This window comes from Electrophorus electricus, chromosome 25, assembly GCF_041902795.1.
Source record: "Electrophorus electricus isolate QZ-2024a chromosome 25, ASM4190279v1, whole genome shotgun sequence".
Lineage (NCBI taxonomy): Eukaryota > Metazoa > Chordata > Actinopteri > Gymnotiformes > Gymnotidae > Electrophorus > Electrophorus electricus.
Genome location: NC_137521.1, coordinates 5,125,001 through 5,146,335, shown reverse-complemented (window position 1 = coordinate 5,146,335; position 21,335 = coordinate 5,125,001). Strand labels below are relative to the sequence as shown.

General features: G+C 50.3%; 2 protein-coding genes across 8 annotated transcripts in view; one reads left to right on the top strand and one right to left on the bottom strand.

Annotated features, from left to right (window-relative positions):
- The first annotated feature begins 2,880 nt into the window (after positions 1 to 2,880).
- Positions 2,881 to 15,594, top strand: pdzd4 (PDZ domain containing 4). 2 transcript variants are annotated; one of them, XM_027029687.3, is made up of 8 exons: positions 2,881 to 4,898; positions 9,297 to 9,329; positions 9,574 to 9,863; positions 10,186 to 10,258; positions 10,540 to 10,638; positions 10,734 to 10,796; positions 11,200 to 11,301; positions 12,823 to 15,594. In XM_027029687.3, the coding sequence occupies exons 1-8, from the start codon at positions 4,839 to 4,841 to the stop codon at positions 14,689 to 14,691; spliced, it is 2,589 nt and encodes an 862-aa protein (XP_026885488.2). In that variant the 5' UTR covers positions 2,881 to 4,838; the 3' UTR covers positions 14,692 to 15,594. The 2 variants fall into 2 exon arrangements, with proteins under 2 accessions (XP_026885488.2, XP_035377770.1); XM_035521877.2 differs by having other exon boundaries at positions 9,297 to 9,335.
- A 134-nt stretch (positions 15,595 to 15,728) lies between these two features.
- Positions 15,729 to 21,335, bottom strand: part of iqsec2a (IQ motif and Sec7 domain ArfGEF 2a) — a 61,528-nt gene continuing 55,921 nt past the window's right edge. For 5 of the 6 annotated variants that reach the window (XM_035521871.2, XM_081707405.1, XM_081707408.1 and 2 more), the window contains 3 exons: positions 21,283 to 21,335; positions 20,902 to 20,951; positions 15,729 to 20,512 (listed from right to left, as the gene is read on the bottom strand). The exon at positions 21,283 to 21,335 is cut by the window's right edge and continues 142 nt beyond it. In XM_035521871.2, coding sequence (XP_035377764.1) covers positions 19,307 to 20,512; positions 20,902 to 20,951; positions 21,283 to 21,335 — 1,309 coding nt within the window. In that variant the 3' untranslated portion in view covers positions 15,729 to 19,306. The remainder of the gene's footprint in view (positions 20,513 to 20,901; positions 20,952 to 21,282) is intronic. The other variant, XM_081707406.1, reaches the window with a different exon arrangement.

The following is a 21,335-nucleotide window of genomic DNA, read 5'->3' as shown; positions in this document are numbered from 1 at the left end:
ACAGCAAAAAAAAAAAAACGCCTCAGGCTCGGGGCGAGGCAGAGAGGACATCTGTAACATATGCTCTCTTCCCCTCTGCTCCTCTCCGGGTTCCCGCGTGCACGCTGCCGCTCCCATGAAGCAATAAATTAGTAATGAGCCTATTGTTAAAATTCATGTTGGCCTCCCCGTGCGCCACAGTCACTCTAGAACTCCAAGCCCGTTAATACAGCTGCTTCTGCCGCCAATTACACTTTATTCAAGGTGCACAGAGGTCCTCAAGGAAGGCCCGCGGAAACACAGCCGAGGCCGCCACCGTGGGGAGACTCGCTGGGAGGGTGGGGTGGGGTGGGGTGTACCCGCACACGTCTCAACCGCTTGCCACGATTGGCCCATCCTCCTCTGTCTCCAGTTCGTCACGTCGTTCGGCTCTGGGGGACTGACGGCGGCACGCTGCGGTGAGCGCCTTTGCCAGACAGCGCGCCAAGCTCTGTGCTGGCCACCTGTGTCCACCGGCCTAATCGCACCTTTTCAAAGCAGGCAAACCCCTACCTGACCTGTCTTCTCGTACCAGTGTCTGCCTTTTCCCACAGCACATCAGAGGTATCGCGGGAGCGGGTGCCGGCAGGGACGCAACCTCAGCGGCGTAACACATCCATGTTTCCAGGAACAAAGGGACATACAGAGCCATATTGGAGGAATATAATATGCTACAAGTTGGTGAAATGGAGAGGCAAAGTCATGTGTCTGCATGACTGCACTAAAACCTTGCAGGGGAGCGCTATTGTGAATTTCTCTTCGCTGAAACCTGCAGTCAGGTTATGGGCCTCACCAACGCCAACACTGCTCTGTGGGCAGAGAGAAGGAGAGGGGGTTAGCTTTAGCCTACTGAACTAACTAGTCATCCAGACCTGCCAAATCACTTTTTTACACGCATAAAAAAGTACACACATAGCATGTATGTGCGTGCGTGCGCACGCGTGTGTGTGTCTGTGTGTGTGTTTGTGTGCACGTATGCATGTTTGTTCATGAGCTGGTGTTTAGTGTCCTCTTGGCATATGTTTTATTCATGGTAGTGGTGATACAATACTGGCTTGTAATGTTCTCCCAAAATACCACAGTAACAGCACAGTGTGAATCAGGCAGTTGCTTTTTGATTCATTAGTGGTACATACAGATATGCATATATTACCAGCACATGCCAGCACATCACATCAATTATCATTTAAACCTATCGCACGATTCTTTGTTTTGATGCCAAGGGGACCACATGCATTTATTAAGACTGGCACTGATGTCTTTTTCATTTACATCGCAGAGATCCTGTTTTGTGCCCTTCTGCACTAAAACGTTTCCTGCTGTTGTCGGAACAACCGAGGAGACAGGAGCACAAATACACTTCAGTGCCTGTCAGGAAGGTGCTACAGACACAGCGAGGTTATGTTTATGTACGACAGCAGGCTGGAGCTATACGGCTGCAGCTCCACTCACCAATGTACAGAAAGTTCACACACACACACACACACACACACACACACACACACACACACACACACACACACAGTTTCTGTGTGTTTCTGTCTCTCTTTCACTGCAATTGAACATGATGTGAATTATAATGTAATATATAAATAGCTATTAAAAACAAAAGAGGGATAAGGCTGAGACATGGCAACATGCTCGCAGTGCGTTTTAAAGATTTATGTAGTTTTACATCGCTGTAGAGAATTTAACTAACATGGAAAGCACTAACAACCCATAGCAAATACCACCACCACCAACAAAAAGCAAACAGAAATGCTACTCGACAAGCCAGTCACACAACAGTAAGAGCAACTGCACCACGCACTTCACAGCACAAATGAACAAAAATGCGCCACGTTGACACTACAAAGCAAAGGAGTAACAGAAAAAGAAAATCAATATGCTGTGATATTGCATATCAAAGGAGGCACAGCTCTGGTGGGAAACCAGGAGATAAGATGAGATGAACAAGATAGAGGTGTGGGGGAGAGAGAGAGAGAGAGAGAGAGAGAGAGAGAGAGAGAGAGAGAGAAAGAGAGAGAGAGAGCACCTGTGACATAGGGAGAGAGAGCGCACAGGCTTAGCGTGATAATCAGCGTTCTCCACGCTAAGATGCCGTTGGTCATGGCTGGCTCGAGAAAACGGCTTGCGCGGGACTACCCAGGGTGCCGTGGGGCAGAGAGGTGGTGCGAGATAACAAGTTATCTGCAATTCACACTGGGACACCGTCATATCTAATTTAGTTCCGCGGTATAGTCTGCCATGTGGCTGACAGGCCGCAGGGTTAAAGCTGAAAATGTGGGGGTGAATAATGCCCCACTTCAGTGCCAAGGTGCGGGGAAAGCTAGCTGTTCCCACATCTGGCAGTAGGACATGCTTTCAATTTGCTTCAGTGCTGCTTTTCATGCCGATACATAAAATGTGCACGTGTGCATTCCCATTATTTCAGCCGTGTCCGGATAGAGGGACTCATTACTGGCCGTCTTTCCCAAGCTGGAGTCTGCAGGTCTGGTGTGGGTAGTGATAAACTACAGGGATAAAATATATTCCAGTGCCACGGGAGCTGACATCACATTCTGGCACACGGGAAGGAACAAAGACTTGGAGCTGATGCACAGGTGATGGATAGAGAGAGGGAGAGGGAGAGAGAGGGAGAGAAAGAGAGAGAGCGAGAGCGGAGGAGCGTGTACAAGAGGGAGAGAGCAGAGGAGTGTGTGAGAAGGAGAGAGCGAGCAGTAAATGAGGGGATAGCAAAAAGATGTAGGAGGAGGTGTGAGAGAGAGAGCGGTAAATGAGGGGATGGCAAAAAGATATAGGAGGGAGAGAGGGAGGGAGGGAGGGAGAGAGGGAGGGAGAGATCTGGGCAAACGGCTGGTATTGGCTCGTACTGCAGTGAGCAGAGGAAGAGAAGGAGCTGGAGGTGTTCCAGTGTCGGGTGCGTGCAGCGGTGCACATCCCCTCACTTTCTGTCGCTGAGCAGGCCTGCCTGCCTCCGTCCCTGCACGCGGCCGGCGGCGCTCCAGCGCAGCCCGAGGGGACCGCCGCGTGGATTACTGCCGGACCGTCTGTGCACCGGGATCGGGGAGCGCTGCTCCTGACCGTGGAAGGCGCGCCGCCACGCTCCAGTCGTGTGAAAGCCACGACTGAACTGGATTACATCCCAGATCCGCTCCGGAGAGAAGGGGAGAAGAGAAAAGGAAGGAAAGGTGGTCCATCCCTGCCGGCTGGCTTTTGCGCTCTCCCTTTTCCTGGAAGCGGCAGGCTGCCTCGCTCATGGGGGAACGTTGCCGCCGTTGGCCCTGGACCCGGGTTTGTGAGCACCTGACGGAATATACACTCCCGTAACCTGCACCTCATTCGTTCAGGAGGGAACCGTGACCGGGCTCTGTCACTCATCCGGCTACGGATCACGTCGCTCGTTTTCTCCCGCTGCACGGTAACATGCGTTCTGTAAGATGGCTACGAGCTGGATGGCGTAACGTGTTTGATACTGGAAGCTTGTTAGGAGCTCATCTTGGCACAGTACAGATAGATACAGCGAGAGAGATGGAGGGAAATAGATAGACAGAGGGAGGGAGGGAGAGAGAGAGAGAGAGAGGCGGTGCGGAGAGGCAGGGAGAAGCAGCAGGAGACGGCTTCAGACGTGCTCTGACAGGTACAGTCAGTCACGCACTCTTGGGCGCGCACACCACGCAGTTAGAAGCCAGGAGAGCAGATCTGATGTGATTGGCGAATGACAGGACAGTTCATCTGAGAGCCTCACAGGGTGCGAAAAAAAGCCCCCCCCCGCAGAAGAGGAAGTGATTAAGAATTTCTTCATGTTTTGAAGAAAGGTTAACAAGAGGGGGAAATGAGCACGGCTGAATACGCTTATGAGAAAAGCGACTGCGTGCTCTTATTTTGACGGGAAAAAGTCCAATCCTGAAAGCAGCCAGTGTGTCTGCTTGTTTGGTTTGTGCCGTGCTAAAGGGATGAACCTGCGCTCAACAGGTCGGCCGCTATTCCACTGAGAGCTCGCAGGAGGACTGAGTGAACCTCAGACAGCCGGCCGCCATAAAGTGCCGTGTAACAACACATGAATATGCTAAAGAACCACAATGCACTTCTCACGAGGGAGGGCAACAAGTTTGCTAATAATAGCACAATGATACCATAAGTAGGAATAGGAAGGAGGAATCTCACTGGGGCACTGGGTGGTAAACATATAATATATTACTCACTGTCTCTGTGCCCCCTTTTTAATTAAAAATCTTTTGATTATGAAGCTTTGTATGCAAGAGAATTCACCCGGGGCTGTAGACTTCTGCACGCAAAACGTACCACCGCAATTTCTTTTACATCGCTGTGAATGTTTCATTCAACATCAAGATTTTACTTCGAGAAGACGTTTTTGATTTCCGTCTGCCATTCTGTCGTCTGCTATGCTGACAACCAATATGTTGTAATACAACAGCACGAGGGCACATGATCACATTCTGAATGCAGGTCGTGTTGTGAATCGTCCGACTGGGCCAAACTTGTGCCCGACCTTAAGCCAACGCGCTAAATCGCGCTGAAGCTACTACTCTTGTCTGTGGAGACAACCGATCATCTCCCTGCCAGCCTTCTCTGGAAGCGCGTTCTTTCGGGCGTTCGAGCAAGCACGCGGAAGAAGAGGAGCGGCCCCGGAGCGGCGGCCCCCGTCGTGGGAAGCGGACCGTTACCCTTTGACCTCAGAGGGTTAACTCCGTAATCAGACCGCAGGAGCTCCAAGCCCCGTTGCTTTTACCACTTGGTACCAAAGTCCAGGGCAGACAAAGACTTAGTACAGGGCTGAAGTGGAACCTGAAGCCAGGATGGGCTGCAACATGTGCGTGGTGAACCGACCCGAGGAGCAGTACAGGATTATGTTCCAGGTGAGAGCCCGCATGCCGCATTCATAAGACCCATAAGTCCTGGGTTTTAGGTCAAGGACTGTGAAGTCCACTTGATTGAGCTTCTCGAGGGAACCTTATCTCTAAGGGAATGTTAATAAAATGAAGTAGGTCGGTATTGCCTTGGTTGGAACAGAAGTGTAATGGGTAATGTAATGGGATGCAATGGGTTCCACATATGTGGCAGTCCACAAGATCTTCTGGGCTTGTTTAGGTTTCGCTGAGGTTCTAATTGATATGCCAAACAGTCACTTAATAATTCCGCTCACACACTGGGATTAAACAGATGTTTAGGGCTACGGAATTAACATGCCTACCCAATGTTCCTCTACTAAGACGGTTGCTTTCGTTTAGATGTGAGGCTGGATATTTTCATTATTTAAAAAAAAAATCAAATATAAACCAGTAATAGACTACAGTAACTAATGAAACTTCGCATACTTTTTTCATGGTTTCACGCTTCGCTTTCTGTCTTCCCTCTGTGAGGCCCTTCTCTTCCGCTCAAGAGTAAAAAGCACGTTCGGTGCCGCTCACTTTCCACTTTTAAGCAAGTGTTTTGGCAGTCTGCTTTGTAGTTGTTGTTTTTTTCCGAGGGAGCAATTTGCACTCTCGCTAGACCTGCGTGTGCTGGTGGAATAGGTCACGCTGGATGTAATTTGAGAGGGATCTGCCGCTTCAGCTCGCCAATCTCGGCGCAATCTCGAGAGCTTCTCGCCCTCCTCCCCCCACGTCTCCACGCTGCCTGGAGTGCCTCAGAAGCTTTTGCTCTCTAACTAGCTTCTTACCCCCCGCATCACGGCGCCCTCGGTGGGCGAGCTCGCGTAAAACGCCAGGAAGAGGGGGCTCAGAGACCCTTTGGCTCTCACCAGCCGAGCGGCAAAAGCGTGCGGAGGCGTTGGGAGGCAGCAAGAAAAGCGGTGCGATGCAGCGCCGGCGTGGTTTATACGGGGTCTGCGCGCACCGAGATACGGTGGAGAAAGATGAATGGTGCCTGGCTGAGACAGCCGGGAGTGATGGCCCGTCTCGTGGGTTGTTTCCTTGGTGTTTCATTTTGACATGTCCAGTCACGGCTCCATCCCAGACCAAATCCTCGGACACGACCCTCACTGGGCTGGTTGTATCAGGTCCCTCAGATGGCACACTTGCGTCGGCACGAGCGGGTGCGAAAAACAAACGCAACACGCAGTCTGACAGACAAAGCAAGCATTTTTTTCCCCACGTGCTAAACACTTTAGTAAATCGGTAGCGCTGTGGCAGACGGCCACGTTAGTCATCTTGCTCGGGATCCGTTTCGTATAGCTCCATTTAGAATGGGAGCGCAGAGGCAGACAGAGACATTTCTAGCTTTGCCCCTTTTCATTTCCTCCACTGATATCCATCAGTGACACAAGCTGGTGAGCACACACTACATGGACATCAATCACTTCTCTCTCTCTCTCTCTCTCTCTTGCTCTGTGAGCCCGTGTGACTGTTGTTTGTTCATCTCACTGACATCCTGTGGTAAACAATTGTGAGGAAGTCCAGGAACAGACATGCTCTGCTGGAGTCAGGGATCAGTAGGATTGGCATAGGCGTAACCTTTTGCCCTCTGTGGCATTAACCGGACCCCCCAGCCACGCTGGCGTGCTGCTGTAGCCAACAACCAGGCGGGCCTCATTCATTTATCTGAACCTTTAGGCGGTAATAAACCGAGCTAATTGCTGCTAAGCTTGTGATGAGCATCACATGAGCGTGTGCCCACTGAAATCCCTTCAGCCGAGGTTGAACGCTGAGCCGCTCGTAAATGTGCCTGTAAATCTGCAGTTACTTTGCTAATCCATCCTGTAGCACGCTCCTTCCCTGTCTGGTGGGTTTCCCCCTCTCTCTCTCTCTCCCCCTCCCCAACAACAAATTCTGTCAAATGCGTCTCCCAGGGATGTGGTTGCCACAGCAACTGTGGTAATTAAGCAAGACCTGTATGCCTTTCTCACCATAGTGCACAGACAGAGGCACAGTACTAGTGAACATCCACGCTCGCCCGCCCACACACACACACACACACACACACACACACACGCACACACACACACACCCCAGTTTGCAAAGCGCAGATGGAAATGAGCATGTTCAACGCAGAGAAATATTTACTCTGGACCCTGCGGGACCCCGCGGGACCCTGCCCAATGTTCCTGGGCATAAGAGAAAGGTCTCCTGTCCTGCTGCTCAGTAGGCTACAAAAGGGGAATTAATTCACAGTGACATTTGGGTGTCAGTAACCTTTGCTTGGATTCTCCTCCCTTCTCTAACACAAGCCCCCCTCACGGGCCCCGTCTGCCTCTACTTCAGACACATAAATAAAGAACAGAGTGGACCTTGTACAGCAATCACTGGATGCTGAGAGAGAGAGAGAGAGAGAGAGAGAGAGAGAGAGAGAGAAAGAGAGAGAGAATAGTCCTGAACTGAGTCCCAGTCATTTGAAGCCTTAAAAAATGGAAATAGGGAATATAAAATAATATTTGAAAGGAAGAGTATAAAGAACGGTTTTGTAGAAAAAATTATCTACTTAACACACCAAGCTTTGAAAAAGACATGCTTGATGTTCAGTGTTGACAAGGCGGCAAGTGGAAATAAAAGGTACGTTTGGTTCGAATCATTAAAAAGTGAATATAACCTGCAAACCAACTTTCTTTTAATGATCACCACCAGATGTGATGACGACACAACACTGCATGTCTGCACTGTTGAAATAACTTAAATAACTAAAATAATTGATTTTACACATAATGCAGTCAAGCAACAGAAATCGTCTGGTTATGGTTTTAAACCATCTGGTGGGGGAGGGGGTTAGCATTCGTGCATAGCAGCGGCGGCTTTTTACGCAAATGCAATTATTCCACAGGGCCGAATATGAAAGGCAAAGGTCAATAGAGGTGCGTTTGAAGATAAAGAAATGTAATTGCTGTCTTCTGCTTCTGTGTTGATAAGCAGTCTGGCCCCACAGAACACTGCGGCCAATTTAACTGTAAAAAATAAAGTTCAGTCACTGCAGCACAGTTCAGGAGTTGCATCACTAGCACCAACAGACGAACTATAAACACCGACTAGGTCACATGCATGTTTACACCAGGGCTGCACGATATATCGTTTGGTCAATCACGATCACAGTTTTGGCGTTCTGAGAGGGTCGCTGGTCTCTACACATACACGAGCTACTTCTTTTCAGTCCATTTTTGCATAGACCAACATTAAGATGACTGTTGTTGACCATGTGTGGCTGTTTTTGCTGAATCAAAGGTGCCATGTGAATCCACTAAGGTAGTTAGCCTATATAACAAATAATTAAGGCCAGTCATCAACCGTGTGGCACTAATGAGTTCACTCATGTGCTTGTAACCTATTACGATGTCTATTTCAGTCTCATTCCAGAATAATATAGTCGCACTTTTGTTCGTATGATACAGCCCGAACCCTCTGTGTGAAAACTCTGTGGTGTAGTTCCCTTTTTCTACTTTTCAAAATGGAGGTGCTATGAATTCTAGAATTTTAGCTGGATGAATTTAGGGTGTATATTCATAGCACCAAATGCTAATAATACTAACGTGTTAGACAGACGGCAAGAAACGCCTCTTCGAGAGAAGATTTAAAATGACCAATGGCCACTTCAGATATGAGAGCTGAGGCTATGAAGCTGTGCGTATTAGAAGCCTATGCCGTAAAGCCCTCCGAGTGTGCAAACCACAGACTTTTAATCAAACCCACCCACAGGATCGATAGTCCTACATACACAGAAGCAGAATAAACTGATTGCTCTTTCATTTAGACAGTGAAAGGCACAGAGTCAAACGCTATAACGATAGCTCCGAGATGAGCTCCAGTCTCCAGAGGTCAGTTACAGGGAGGCGGAGCGGGACCAGAGGAAGGCGCCCGGGGTCAGCGAGGGCGTTGGCGGGATTAAGCCCGTATCGATTGCGGGCGGCACTATAAATCGTTTGTTCGTCCAAGAGATCTTCATCAGCGACCTGCAGGGCTGGGTGTTCGCGTCACTGAGCACACCATCGCACATTTCCATTCATCCCCCTCCCGCCGAACGCTAACGACTTGTCAAAAGAGTTAATGTGGTGGAAAATTAAGGAGAAAAAAATTAAATCATTGTGACAGTGGGAAGGCCCGGGGATGTCTGGAGCAGCCATGAGGACGCCCTGTGTGTGCCTGGTGCGAGTGCCTCGGTGTTATGGTATCTCTGGTAACGTTTTAAAAAAAACAACAGGGGCAATACCAATCTGTTCAATGGTCGTACTCAAGACCCCGTAATAAACATCCATGACTTAATCGTGCCATGTTTGTTTCCCTGTTTCTGAAACACTAAGGGTGGTTTTTCTCTCTCTCTCTCTGTTTTAACAGAAGGGCAACACACTTCGTCCTATTGATGCTGAAGTAAAGGTTTAAGTATAACATTCATGCGGCTTACTTTGACATCACATCTCTTAAAATGTAGAACAATGTACTTTAGAAACAGCATACATTCAAAATGATGTGAGAATGCATCATTAGACATATATAATAAAATCTATATAACAAAACAATGTAGGCAAACGTGGCTTGTTGTGAACAGGGCTTGCAGAGGTTCGATCATTCGAACCTTTTCTCCTTCACTTTCCTTCTTTCTACACTCCTGCAGCTTAAAGGCAGAAAAACATCTCATCTCTCCCAAGATAAGGATGGACATACCCACAATCCTTTGCTGCTGCAAGTGGTGCGCAAGGGCCACAGGAGGAGAGCAGGCACTATCGCGGGTGCTGCCAGACTCGTGGCCATCACCGACTGCGTGGACAACTCCACGCAGACTGACATCAGCTTCCAGAACTTTCTGGGCGTGGCCGGAGGTCCCTACCCTGGCAGCGGCTCCCCCAAACCGCCCCCGTCTCCCCCGCTGGTCACGCTGGTCCCGCCCTACCTGCTGAACGAGCTGTGAGTAACTAAGCGCAGCTAAACGCTCCTCCATCCTGCTGCTATTGATCAGGCCAGGCTTGAATGCACTTAGGACGCACACAGAGGCCTTTTTTTGGTGACTTTTTACTCATTCCCAGTGTGAATTCTGTTCTATGCATATCTGTTTAGAGCTTTAAATGGAAAATGGAAAATGACAGTGGAGTGTATCTTATAGAAATGCAAATGGAGCTGTATCACTGACTTAAGATAACACTTTATTGATCCCCAGGGAAATTGCTAACTTGATCCTGTGCTCAGGTAGACTTAAGTGGATAACAGTGCTAAGGAAGTGTCTTTACAGTTGCACTCTGGAGAATGACTACCTGGACATGGCCAACCACGAAGTGGACCGTCAGGAAGAGCTGGAGTATGAGGTTGGGATTCATAACCACCACCACAATCTTCAACATTTCAACCTCAGGCTTTCAACTAACACTCCAAATATTACAAAACAGCTCACAAACACGCCACTATGATATTCCTTCAGCAATCTGTAGTTTAATTGTGGCGTTGTTCTGTTGTGGCTGTTCTGTTCTTGTTGTGTTGTTGTTGTCACTGTGCTGTTCTGGGTTGGCTGTTCTGTTCTCACTGTGCTGTTCTGGGGCGGCGTGTTTGGTCTGTGCTCAGCTGTGAACTCTCTGTCTCTCTCTGGTAGGAAGTAGAGCTCTACAAATCCACTCAGCAGGACAAGCTGGGCCTGACTGTGTGCTACCGCACTGATGAGGAGGATGACCAAGGCATCTACATAGGGGAGGTGGGTGTAAACTCATGGGAGGTACAATATGTGATGTTGAAGTGCTAACGGTAGGCAAAGTGAGCACCATTCATGTGGTTTCCTCGTTTGCGCAGGTCAATCCCAACAGTATAGCGGCCAAAGATGGACGCATCAGGAAAGGTGACCGAATCTTGCAGGTACGTACGAGTTCATCGTTTATACTAAGCTAGGCATCGTTTGATGTTCATAGTTAAAATGTTTATCACGCAGAAACACGTGGGACTGATGAAGTTTTAGGATTGTAGGACGCTAGCACTAAACGCAAGCGTCTATTTATAAACACGATTGGACTCCTGCTGTGAAGTCCTTTTGGTGAGTTGACAACTTGAAAGTGTCAAATTGTTGCATTGTTATATGGAACTGTCAGCTGTCTGCTTGATACATTTGGGAAACAGGCACTTCACATCCCCATGTTAAATTCTCTACATTACGAAAAATTCTCTACTCTGTGTCTGCGTGAAGCGCTCCGAATTGTCTGTGTAGGAAACATGCTACAGAAATAAACACGTCTTGCCTTACACACGATTCTGTCATTCCCAGATCAATGGGGTGGATGTACAGAACAGAGAGGAGGCAGTGGCCATCCTTAGCAGAGAAGACAGCATCAACTTCTCACTCTTGCTAGCGAGACCGGAGATAGAGGTAAACACACAGACTGAGCCGGGATCGGAGTAAACGCACACACGAATGCAGAAGCAAGCTTTAAAAGACATGCATAGCTAATGCAGCCACTTCATCCCCAGCGACAACAAATCCCAAAATTAATGGATTATTTTGCCGACAGAAGGGAAACTGAATGCCCACATCAGGCGGGCCCGAATCATGTGATCACTCTGTCATTTGCAGCAGTTCCATTAGCACAGGTCCACAAGGAGAAGAGGGGGGAAAAACGGAGAGACAAAGAAGGAGACAGAAAAAGGAGAGGCAGGGAGAAATGGAAAAATGCAGGTTTACAGAACAGATTGGATAAAGTGCCATTAAAAGCGCAGGCGGAGCGGGCTGAGGAGGGGGCGGGGTTAGCTGACGGAGGCAGGACACGCTAGAGCACAGTGAGGAGGGGGAGGATCGGCCCTTTTAGCGGTTTCAAGGATGCAACCTCGTTCACACGGCTAAAATAAGATGTATTCTGTAATTTGTGCGCCGTGACAGTGGCGCCGACGCCTGCGCTTAGAACACAACATCTAATCGGACAGTCGTCGTTTCTTGCTGTACAAGGCAAAGGATAAGCAAATAACACCGACCCAAGCAAAAAGGCTGGTCAACTGCCCTCAAGTCGGGCATTTATACGAGAGAAATAAAGGCCATGACAGCAAAACTGCCGTTTAAGGTCAGCCAAAACCGCACATGCCAGTAGAACGTCCAAGAACTGCCTATAAATCATAAGCACGGCTCAGGCCCGATGAATAAAACAACGAGCTCATTTGAGGCAAAGCGCAGCATTAACAAGCCGTGAGCAGCAGAAGTGCTGTCCTGTAGCCGCAGTCTGCTGAGCTCGTGTAATCTCCAGCCAGACAAAAGGACAGGTGATTAATGAGGGCGGTGGTGGGGACCACTGCCATTCCTGGACCGGGGGGTGGGGTGGAGGTGTTGGGAGAAGAAGGAGAAAGGCAGAGATTAAAGATTAAAGGTTTACTAAATCAAGAGGAGATCAGAAGAGAGAGCAAGGGCTCGAGATGTGTCACGGTGAGAAAATCAATGCCTCCTTCCAGTTCAAAGGAACCATTGGGATGATTTTAACCATCCTCCGCAAAAGCAGCCAGCAAAGACGCCCATTTACCGTTAATGCAGGCGGGGTGGTGAATACATTCAAGATGTTGTGCTCCAGGAGGTCTTAAGCAGTACTGTTTGATTACGGGTCTTTTTAATCTCAACGTGTCAGATAGAGTATTTAGTAAACAAAGCATTCTGTGTACGCTATCCATATTCAGAGGACCCCAGCCACGTCTTTAGCAGTGTATATTTATACTACCATCTAGTGTTAAAACGTTGTATTGCATGTGCCCACTCGGAGAGCTGCAGCACCAATCATGTTACATCTGTTGCCCAGTAACAGCCTTCTGATAAGTGTTATTTTTTTCTTTCTCCCAAACAATGACATCATCAAATATAAATCGAATCGATGGGCCCCCTGTGGTCTCCTACTATTTGAACTAAAACTTTAAGGAGGACACAAACATAGACCCTGAGGACCTAGACTTTGAGCTACCAGTGGGCATGGGCGTCGACAGTCTCAGCACCTCACACCTGCCCAGTCTGTGCCTCCTCCGGCAGCGGAGGTCCCAGGTGGGCGTCCCCGAGGAGCCCCTGCCGCAGCAGGAGGCGCCGGCGCTCGGCCTGGCCGCCCTGAACAACAGCCAGGAGCTAGACAGCGGCGTAGGCCGCACAGACGAGAGCACGCGGAACGAGGAGTCGTCTGAGCACGACCTGCTGGCGTGCGACGAACAGACCAGCGCGTGCACCACCAACGGCACCAACACGCCGCACAGCCTGCGCAAGTTCCGGCCCGGCAGGGGTAGTAGCGGAGGGGGAGACACGCCCTCGCCGCTGCTCCACCTCCGCGAGCTCCAACTCAGCACGGACTCACTGGACGTCGGGGCGGTGGGCGGAGGCTACCTTCACGACCCGGTGGGCGCCATGATGATGCCAGGCCTGACCGAAGAGGAGTGCGAGCGCTACCGGGAGCTGCTGGAGATCAAGTGCCGATACGAGAGGAAGACAAAGCAGGGCGGTGCCAGGAAAGGGGCGGAGGAAGGGGAGGGGCTGGAAGAAGAAGGGGAGGGGTTGCAGGGCGGGGAGAAGGAGGCGGACCTGGACGAGGAGTGTGACGCGAGCCTGACCCCGCACGAGATGGCGCTCTTGGAGGAGGAGCTGCGACACCTCGAGTTCAAGTGCCGGAACATTCTGCGGGCACAGAAGATGCAACAGCTGAGGGAGCGCTGCCTGAAAGCGTGGCTGTTGGACGAGGAAGCGTCAGGCAGGGGCTCGTCCGACCTGCAGGCTTCGCCGCTGCACGAGCTAACCGACATCAAAGAGCTCCCGGAGAGGGAGCGATCGGACAGGGAGACCAGCAGCGCCTACAACACCGGCGGAGAGAGCTGCAGGAGTACACCCCTGACGAGCGACCACCTCTCGCCCGTCGCTCAGACGGAGGAGTGCGCGTCCCCCCTGCAGGGGAGGCCCCGAGACCGTCCCAGCTGGAACGAGAGGGGGCGCGCCAGCCTCGGCTCCGCCTACTCACCCGGCAGCTACAAGAAGTTCCAGACGAGCAGCACCGTCAACCCGAAGTTCCGCTCTCTGACCCGGGAGGGCGGGAGCTCGCGGGCCGAGGGCGCGCACGAAAGGGCAGGCGGCCGCAGTGCCGAGTCCAGCCCTTACTTCACCCGACGGCGCCACCCCAACCGGGCTCCGCCCGAACGCTACCACAGCTGCATGCAGCTGGGCTCCTCTGTCTCAGAGCCCTCGGCCGAGAGGCCCGCGGAGGGGGAGGGTGGCGCCAGCCGGGCCGGCCCCTCCAGGCCCTCACTGGACCTGCCCCTGGCCCTCACCCCCTCCTCCCCGCGCATGGAGTGGAAGGTGAAGATCCGCAGTGACGGCACCCGCTACGTGGCCAAGCGGCCCGTCCGTGACCGCCTGCTCAAGGCCCGCGCCATGAAGATCTGCGAGGAGCGCAGCGGCGTGACCACGGACGACGACGCGGTCAGCGAGATGAAGATGGGCCGCTACTGGAGCAAGGAGGAGCGCAAGCAGCAGCTGCTGAGGGCCCGCGAGCAGCGCCGTCGCCGCGAGTTCATGATGCAGTGCCGCCTCGACTACCTCCGCCACCGCGCCCAGGAGCCGGCGAGGGACGGCCTCCCGGAGGCGGCCCAGGCGCCTGGCTCCACCCCCGAGCTGAGCCAGAGGCGGAGCTCCAAGAAGCGCAGCCGGCGCATCCTGGACAACTGGATCACCATCCAGGAGCTGCTGGCCCACGGGTCTCGCTCTCCGGACGGGAGCAGGGTGTACAACTCTCTCCTGTCCGTCACCACGGTCTAGGAGCCGGATCCGCTTACGTTGGAGAGAGCGAGAGCGAAAAAACGAGAGCTTTTGTTTAAAAATAGGCCTAAATCTCAAGAGCACATTGATGTTGTTTTAAATGTTTTGTTTACAAAGATTTGGATGAATCTCAAAGCACAGTAGCCAGTTAATCCAGCACAAAAAAAAGAACTAACCGTAAGGCACATCCAGCACTCATACAGTGCATTCTACATACTGTACACAGACACAAGCAAACCTGGTAGCCCAGATCATCTGTGTGATTTTTTTTTTTTTTTTGCCATCAGCTATATCAGAAAATACCGAAAACTGCAAAAAGCACACACAGCACAAGACCAATCCAACAGCACCTTTCGACTCGAGACTCCGAGCTAACCTCGTGCTTCCTGGCGTTTAGGGCAGCAGGCGTCCTGTTAGCATCGATGCAGAACCCTGTAGTGATCATTTACCCGCAAGGTGCTGATACAGTCATGATAACGCTTCACTTACAGCACAGTCATTGCCTCTCAACAGCCACAGCAGGACATGCGAATGTATAAGTGGTTCCTGTCCCAAAGCGCGTGCAAAGGTTGCGTTCCGGAGGCAACGCAGTCCGAGAGACGATGCCATGGCAATGGTGCTTGTCGACAAAGACCTCTCACCTGCATCAGACTGGGCTACTGTGCAGCTCAGCATAGTGAACACGCAACCCAGGCCCTACAACAGACCTACAAAGGTCCGGCTTGGTGAGGAGCTGAGGGTACAAGCAGCCTTCGCTCACCACACCGAGGCACTGAGACTGGGACGGGGGGCCACGCTGCCTTCCATACAAGAAGTTCTACCGCCAGCCGGGGCAGCTTCGGCCCAAAGACCCGCTTATCGGCACGGGAGGCGCAGAATGAAGCCCCGTGGAAGCAGCGGAGGGATGAGCAGAGAGCGCGTGAACTCCGAAGTACGGGCAGCACAGAGGAAGGGCACTCCTGGGCTAGACAGGCAGTTCTTTGAAAGAAGAATAAAGTACTGGATAGCTCTGATTTGTAAATGAATGTGAGTCAATAGAAAATAAAAAATACAGCTTTACTGACCACTCTTACCCTAACCACTCTTATGTTTACAAGGTGATTTTTAAAAAAAACTTTTGGACAGTTACATATTTGCATGATTTTAACAAGAGGTATACCACACAATAACAGAAATATTCTATAGATTATATTGTTGTATATCCATTGCCAAGTATACTATGTATGTGATCAGTTTTGTATGAGTTTTGCTGTCTTTAGTTGACTGTTTTGTTGGTGTGCTAGTCAGAAAAGTATATTATTACTCTTGTTACCTGTTGATATAATTGGTCTTATTTACACAGCCTGTAAAATACATTTGATCTTAAGTGGTAATTCTAATGTACTGTTGAAATGGTCCAAACCCACAATGTTTTAGCAAAATAAAACCATTTTGTATGATTAGTATAAAACAATTTGTCGCTCAGATTATTTGGATCATTCCATATTTGGGAACTTGCAGAAAAATGAACACACACCTCGTGTTCAAATATCAAGTAACTGACCCCAGTCGGTTGTAATCAAGCAGAAAGTACAGTCTTTCCAACAGCAAGAACATATTTTATAGAACAAGAGCAATAAATAATCACATATAATTTCTCTGAAACAGGTTTGCATCGAAACCTCATACATATATACAAATAAAACTTCATACAATATCATTTCTTTAAATATAGATACTGCTCTGACACGCACGTGATACAACTTTATAGTTACATTTTGTTCTCCAGGCCCTAAAGTGTAAACAATAGCTCGTCGCCCCCCGGCCTTCCTGGTCAGTTATAGACACGTATAACACAGCCCATTCCAGAGTAAATAGACTATTTATATATGCTAATATGTACACTCAGGTTTATACAGCGTCATTCGGGTAAGTGCAGGAAAACATGCAACACGCGCCGAGACCTCAGCGATGCAATCGGGAGTAAGGGTGCACATATTTCCCACGCTACTCAATCTACTGTGACAGGTCCGTGAGTCCTAGACTGGTCCGTGAGTCCTAGACAGGTCCGTGAGTCCTAGACTAGTCCGTGAGTCCTAGACTGGTCCGTGAGTCCTAGACTGGTCCGTGAGTCCTAGACGGGTGCTGGCAGCTTTACGGGCATTGTGTCCTCTGGGACTCGTATCACCTGTTGCATGCACTAGAACGAACCTGTGGAGTCTGTGGTAGCGAGTCAGTTCATAGGAGGACATAGAGCAAAGGGCAGGGGGGTGTGTGTGTCAATTTTACACCACTTGGCAAAAAAACAAACCAAAAAAACACGATTTCAGATTTATCCTGTAAATCCCTTTTTTTTTTGGTACACACCCTGTTGTACATTCGCTCTTCAATAAGAAGCCCTATTAAAGACTAAGTGTAACTGTGTCCAAGATTAGACATTAGTCTATGGCAGGTAGCCATATTGGCAGATTATTTCCAAAAATATTTCAAAAAATACAAAAAGTCAAAATCTTCTGAGGGCGTTTTGTTGGCGTAACGCTTTTAAGAGCTCTGCATGTTGGAGGGTTTGGGAGGGGGATAAGCAAAGATCTAATATCGAGGCACTGCACTGATGAACTCGGGCAAACTGTGCAAAAGCTCTGAAGTTTTAGCAGTGAAGTAAAAGCATCATACAAAAAGATTCCACTGGCAACCTTCACGTGCGAAATGCATTAGCGTGTGCCATACCAGCATGCTCTTCGCCTATGGACAGGAGGGCACAGATATGCAGCCTGACATTCTTATAAAGAGTGGCTTGCTCAAGTAAGACTGTATGGCTTCTGGCAATGAGTTTGGTGTGAAATATATGTTGTCTTCGTCATCTTTTTTTTTTGTTGTTTTTTTGGGTATTTTTTCAAGCTTACTGCAAAACAAGTTCCTGAAATAGGTAGCCCGGGACAGTTCTAAAAAGTTCTGTTTGTACACATGAAATCACACCGTGTTAGTTTGGAAAAAGCTCCTAGAAAACAAACTGGCACAGAAACAACACTCATATTAGTAGTAACTGTTACACCAAAAATATCGAGGATAATATTGGTAATATTTGACATCGTAATAGCAATGATGAAAATAAAACACATTTCTACCATACAGTGACTCATATTGTACAAACAATGCTCGAATGTCAGTATCTATTCATACGTTTCCAATACAGTTCAAGCAACTGTACTCTGTAACTTTACAAAAAAAAACAAAGCAAGTCAAGGCCTGTACAATTAATTCTCCCAGATTTAAATTCTCTTCTCTATATCTGTTTACTTGTTGTGTCTTCTGGGTAAAAGGTGAAGGTGCTGAATAATAACATGTGTTATTGCACCATAACCCTCCTAAACACTTACATTAGGCACTAAGGCTATGTAGTGAGTTGCAAACTAACAGGTAATTAGCTCATTTGAGCATTTACTGATAGAGGGTCACTGTAAAACTTACTAGACAAATCCTAGTTATTAGGGATTTAAATTAAATCATGATTCTCTAATTTATTTAATTTCATTTAGAAAGAGAAAAATATATTTCATCATCTGTTCATTATATTATTAATAAACTGAGACAAACGGTAGAACAAAATATTTTAAATATAAATCCACTTCATATCATCACTGAGACCTTTAAATAATGAAAAATGATTTGTCATTTAAACTGGATTATGGCTGTCTTATTGCAGATTTGAAACACTGTGTGTGTGTGTGATGTTGTAATCTTGAAAGCTTCCCCTTGTGACCCAAATATTGGAATGATGCCTTCTGAATGATGTGCTCCTATGACTTTCTTTTAGCAGAAGTGTTCTCGAGTAAAAACACTTTAAGAGGTGACAGAGTGTAGTATTGTTCAAAAGTGCACGGCTGGAGCTTTTAAAGCTGCAATACAACCTTTTCTTTGTCCATTTCTGTCTAAATACTGGCAATTTTTGTCCAATGTATGGCGGAATGTGTCACTCAAGTTTGTCAAAAACCAAAAAAAAAAAATACTGTCAGGACCTGGAATGATTGTCACTTGAAACGCACACACAAAAAATAACATTTCAAAATGGAGCCAATAGGATTCCTAGAAAAGTATGTTCCATTTAAGTCTATGCATGTCCTGCGCTGCTTCTGGAGAACTTCAGGTCCCTCTGCCTGTTCTGCGCTTCCCACGTCAGCCCAGCTGAAGAGCAGAGAAGCGGTGCGACGACACTCTCTTCCGACATCTTTCCTTGCCGCGTTGCCATCTCTTAAATCACTCCCCGTTTCTCTCACTCACTGTAATTTGGCACCAAAACCTCAATTTCTACCTTTGGCAACATTGACATCTACTTCATATAAGAACCCCCAGTTTCTGTGAACCTCTGGAAAAGAAAACCCATAATCCTCTCTGCCTGCAGCTCCTCCAAACCGGTGGGTTTGTTTTTCGGACGATATGAGTACCGGAATGAAACGACAGCGGACGGCATTGTCATGCGTTTAGCGGCCTGGTCGAAGGCCAACCGTCTGCCCTTGTCAGCTCTAGACATGTGGGAAGCTGATGTGGAAATAGCAGAGGTGGAGCAGTGTGTGCTTCCGTTTTCCCGGGCTCCGGCTCCTCCGGCGGGGGGCCCTCGCCCTCCGAGGCCTGCTACGTCTCACACCACCGTGCTGATGCGGTTGATAGGTTTGGATTTGGAGCTGCCGACCGTGCTGGTGTTGGCCCCTCCGCCGACGACCAGCTGACCGCCCCCCTGTGGCCCCGGGGGGTGTTGTGGCGGCAGCGGCGAGAGAGGCGTGAGCGGAGTAAGAGGGGTGAGGGGGGAGGTAGGTGGGGGTAAAGGCGAGTGCAGCGGAGGAGGCGGGATAGAAGACAGGGGTGGGTACTGTGGCACGTAGTGGGCGGCGGCCTGCGTGACGTGGCGCGCCGTGATGGCGGAGGGCGCCTGGGGGGGCGGGGCAAAGATAAAGTGAGGCTGATGGGCGGAATGATGGAGCAGAGGGTGGGGGCCGTGGACGTGGACGTGGCCGGGATGGCTGTGGGTGTGGGAATGAACAAGGGCGTGGCCGTGCGGGTGGGGGTGCGGCTGGGAGTGGGACAGCGTGAGCGGCAGCTTGCCGGGAGGGCCAGGGATGCGGGCGGGGTGCGGCATGGGGTTGGGGTGCACGTGGTGGAAGGTGAACGCGACGCCGGGCGAGTGGGGTGAGTGTGGCGAGAGAGGCGGAGGCGTGCAGCCCAGGCTGGAGTGGCGGCCCTGCACGCCGTGGTGTGAGAACTGCTGCTGGAGATGAGCCGGGGCTGGGCCGCGGCGGGGCAGCGAGCCGCGGTGGAGGGTATGGTGCACGGCGGGCGTTGGGGGCGCGGCCGAGGGCTGCACGTGGTAGCGGTGGTGGTAGTGGTACGGCGGAGGGGGCTGGCCTACGCTGTTGTGGCAGTACTGCGCGTGCAGAGCCTGGATCTTGGAGGGCCCACCCGGATCGGACTGGCTGAGCGCGGAGGGCGAAGGAGGTGGGGGTCCCCCAGTGGTGGGAGGGGGAACGGGGGCTGGGTAGTGTGGACCGGGGGGTATAAGGGGAGGAGGGGGCTTGGCGCGCTTGCTGCCAAACAGGGAGCCCAGGAAAGAGGCGGAGCTGCTCCCGCCAGAGACGCTCCCCGGTCCCCCAGCATGCTCTACGGTACCGGGGAGTGGCCCCACCCCAACGCTCCCCACGGCGTTGTGTAACTGCCCCGGCCCACCCCCCACCCCTACTCCGGGGCTCAGGATGGGGCGGTGAGGCCGGTAGTCTTCCAGGCCGTAGCAGCTGGGAAGAGCGCCCCCCATGGGCATACACTGATGAGGTCGAGGGCTGTTAATGATGGATCCCTGAACACACACACACACACACAAATCAGACCAGAAAGAAACTCAACCGTCACTAGGCCTCGGAGGTCAGCTAGGAGCCTATGGCGTTCACACACTTCCATGCACTTCCAGAAACAAGCGGCAACCTCACGCTACAGCAAGGTTGGAGATAACTCTCGGATGGCGCGCATGCTAGTGTAGCTTCGCCTGACGCCGGCCCGAGTTCCTCGCTGCACACGGAAACCGACATGCGGCATGCAGGGCCAGGACGGACCGAGATGTCCCGGCACGGACACCGTCGCATGCAAGGCTGTTTCACTGCACATGCAGGGCGGGTTTATGGGAACGGTCTTAATGCAGCGACGCCGTTGGGGCGAGAGCTCGCCTTTGGGGCCGCACCCGAAACTTACTTCGATGGTACTGTCCAAAGAGCCCACGCTGTTTCGCCGACCCCGCTTTCCTGCATCCGGCCAAGCACAATAAGGACGTGGGTCAAAATCCAAGAAGAATCTACTTTATACACCCATATAGCAATACAGAACGTTTAAAAACATTAGCCACGGTGTTACACATGGGCCGTGTGCCGGCAGAGGTCCCCTGCTCAATCTCCTGACTATATAGCACACTATGAGAACTCGCACTCATCCCAATCTCTTGTTTTTACACTTTAAAACTTACTTAACACTTTTTTTTTTTTTTTAAAAGCCCAATACACTTCAGAAACGGAAGTGAAGCGTGTACGTCTGGGTGGTGTTGGGTGGTATGGCTGCGTGTGCATCTGTGCGCGTTACCTGTCTCTGACAGGTCTCTGAGCGAGGAGCTGAGCGCCGTGCGCTTAAGCCCC

Coding starts and splice junctions, on each gene's coding strand:
- pdzd4 (XM_035521877.2), top strand. CDS start 4,839: ATGGGCTGCAACATGTGCGTGGTGAACCGACCCGAGGAGCAGTACAGG. Junction 4,899..9,296: donor AGTACAGGATTATGTTCCAG/GTGAGAGCCCGC, acceptor CTGTTTTAACAG/AAGGGCAACACACTTCGTCC. Junction 10,797..11,199: donor AAGGTGACCGAATCTTGCAG/GTACGTACGAGT, acceptor TGTCATTCCCAG/ATCAATGGGGTGGATGTACA.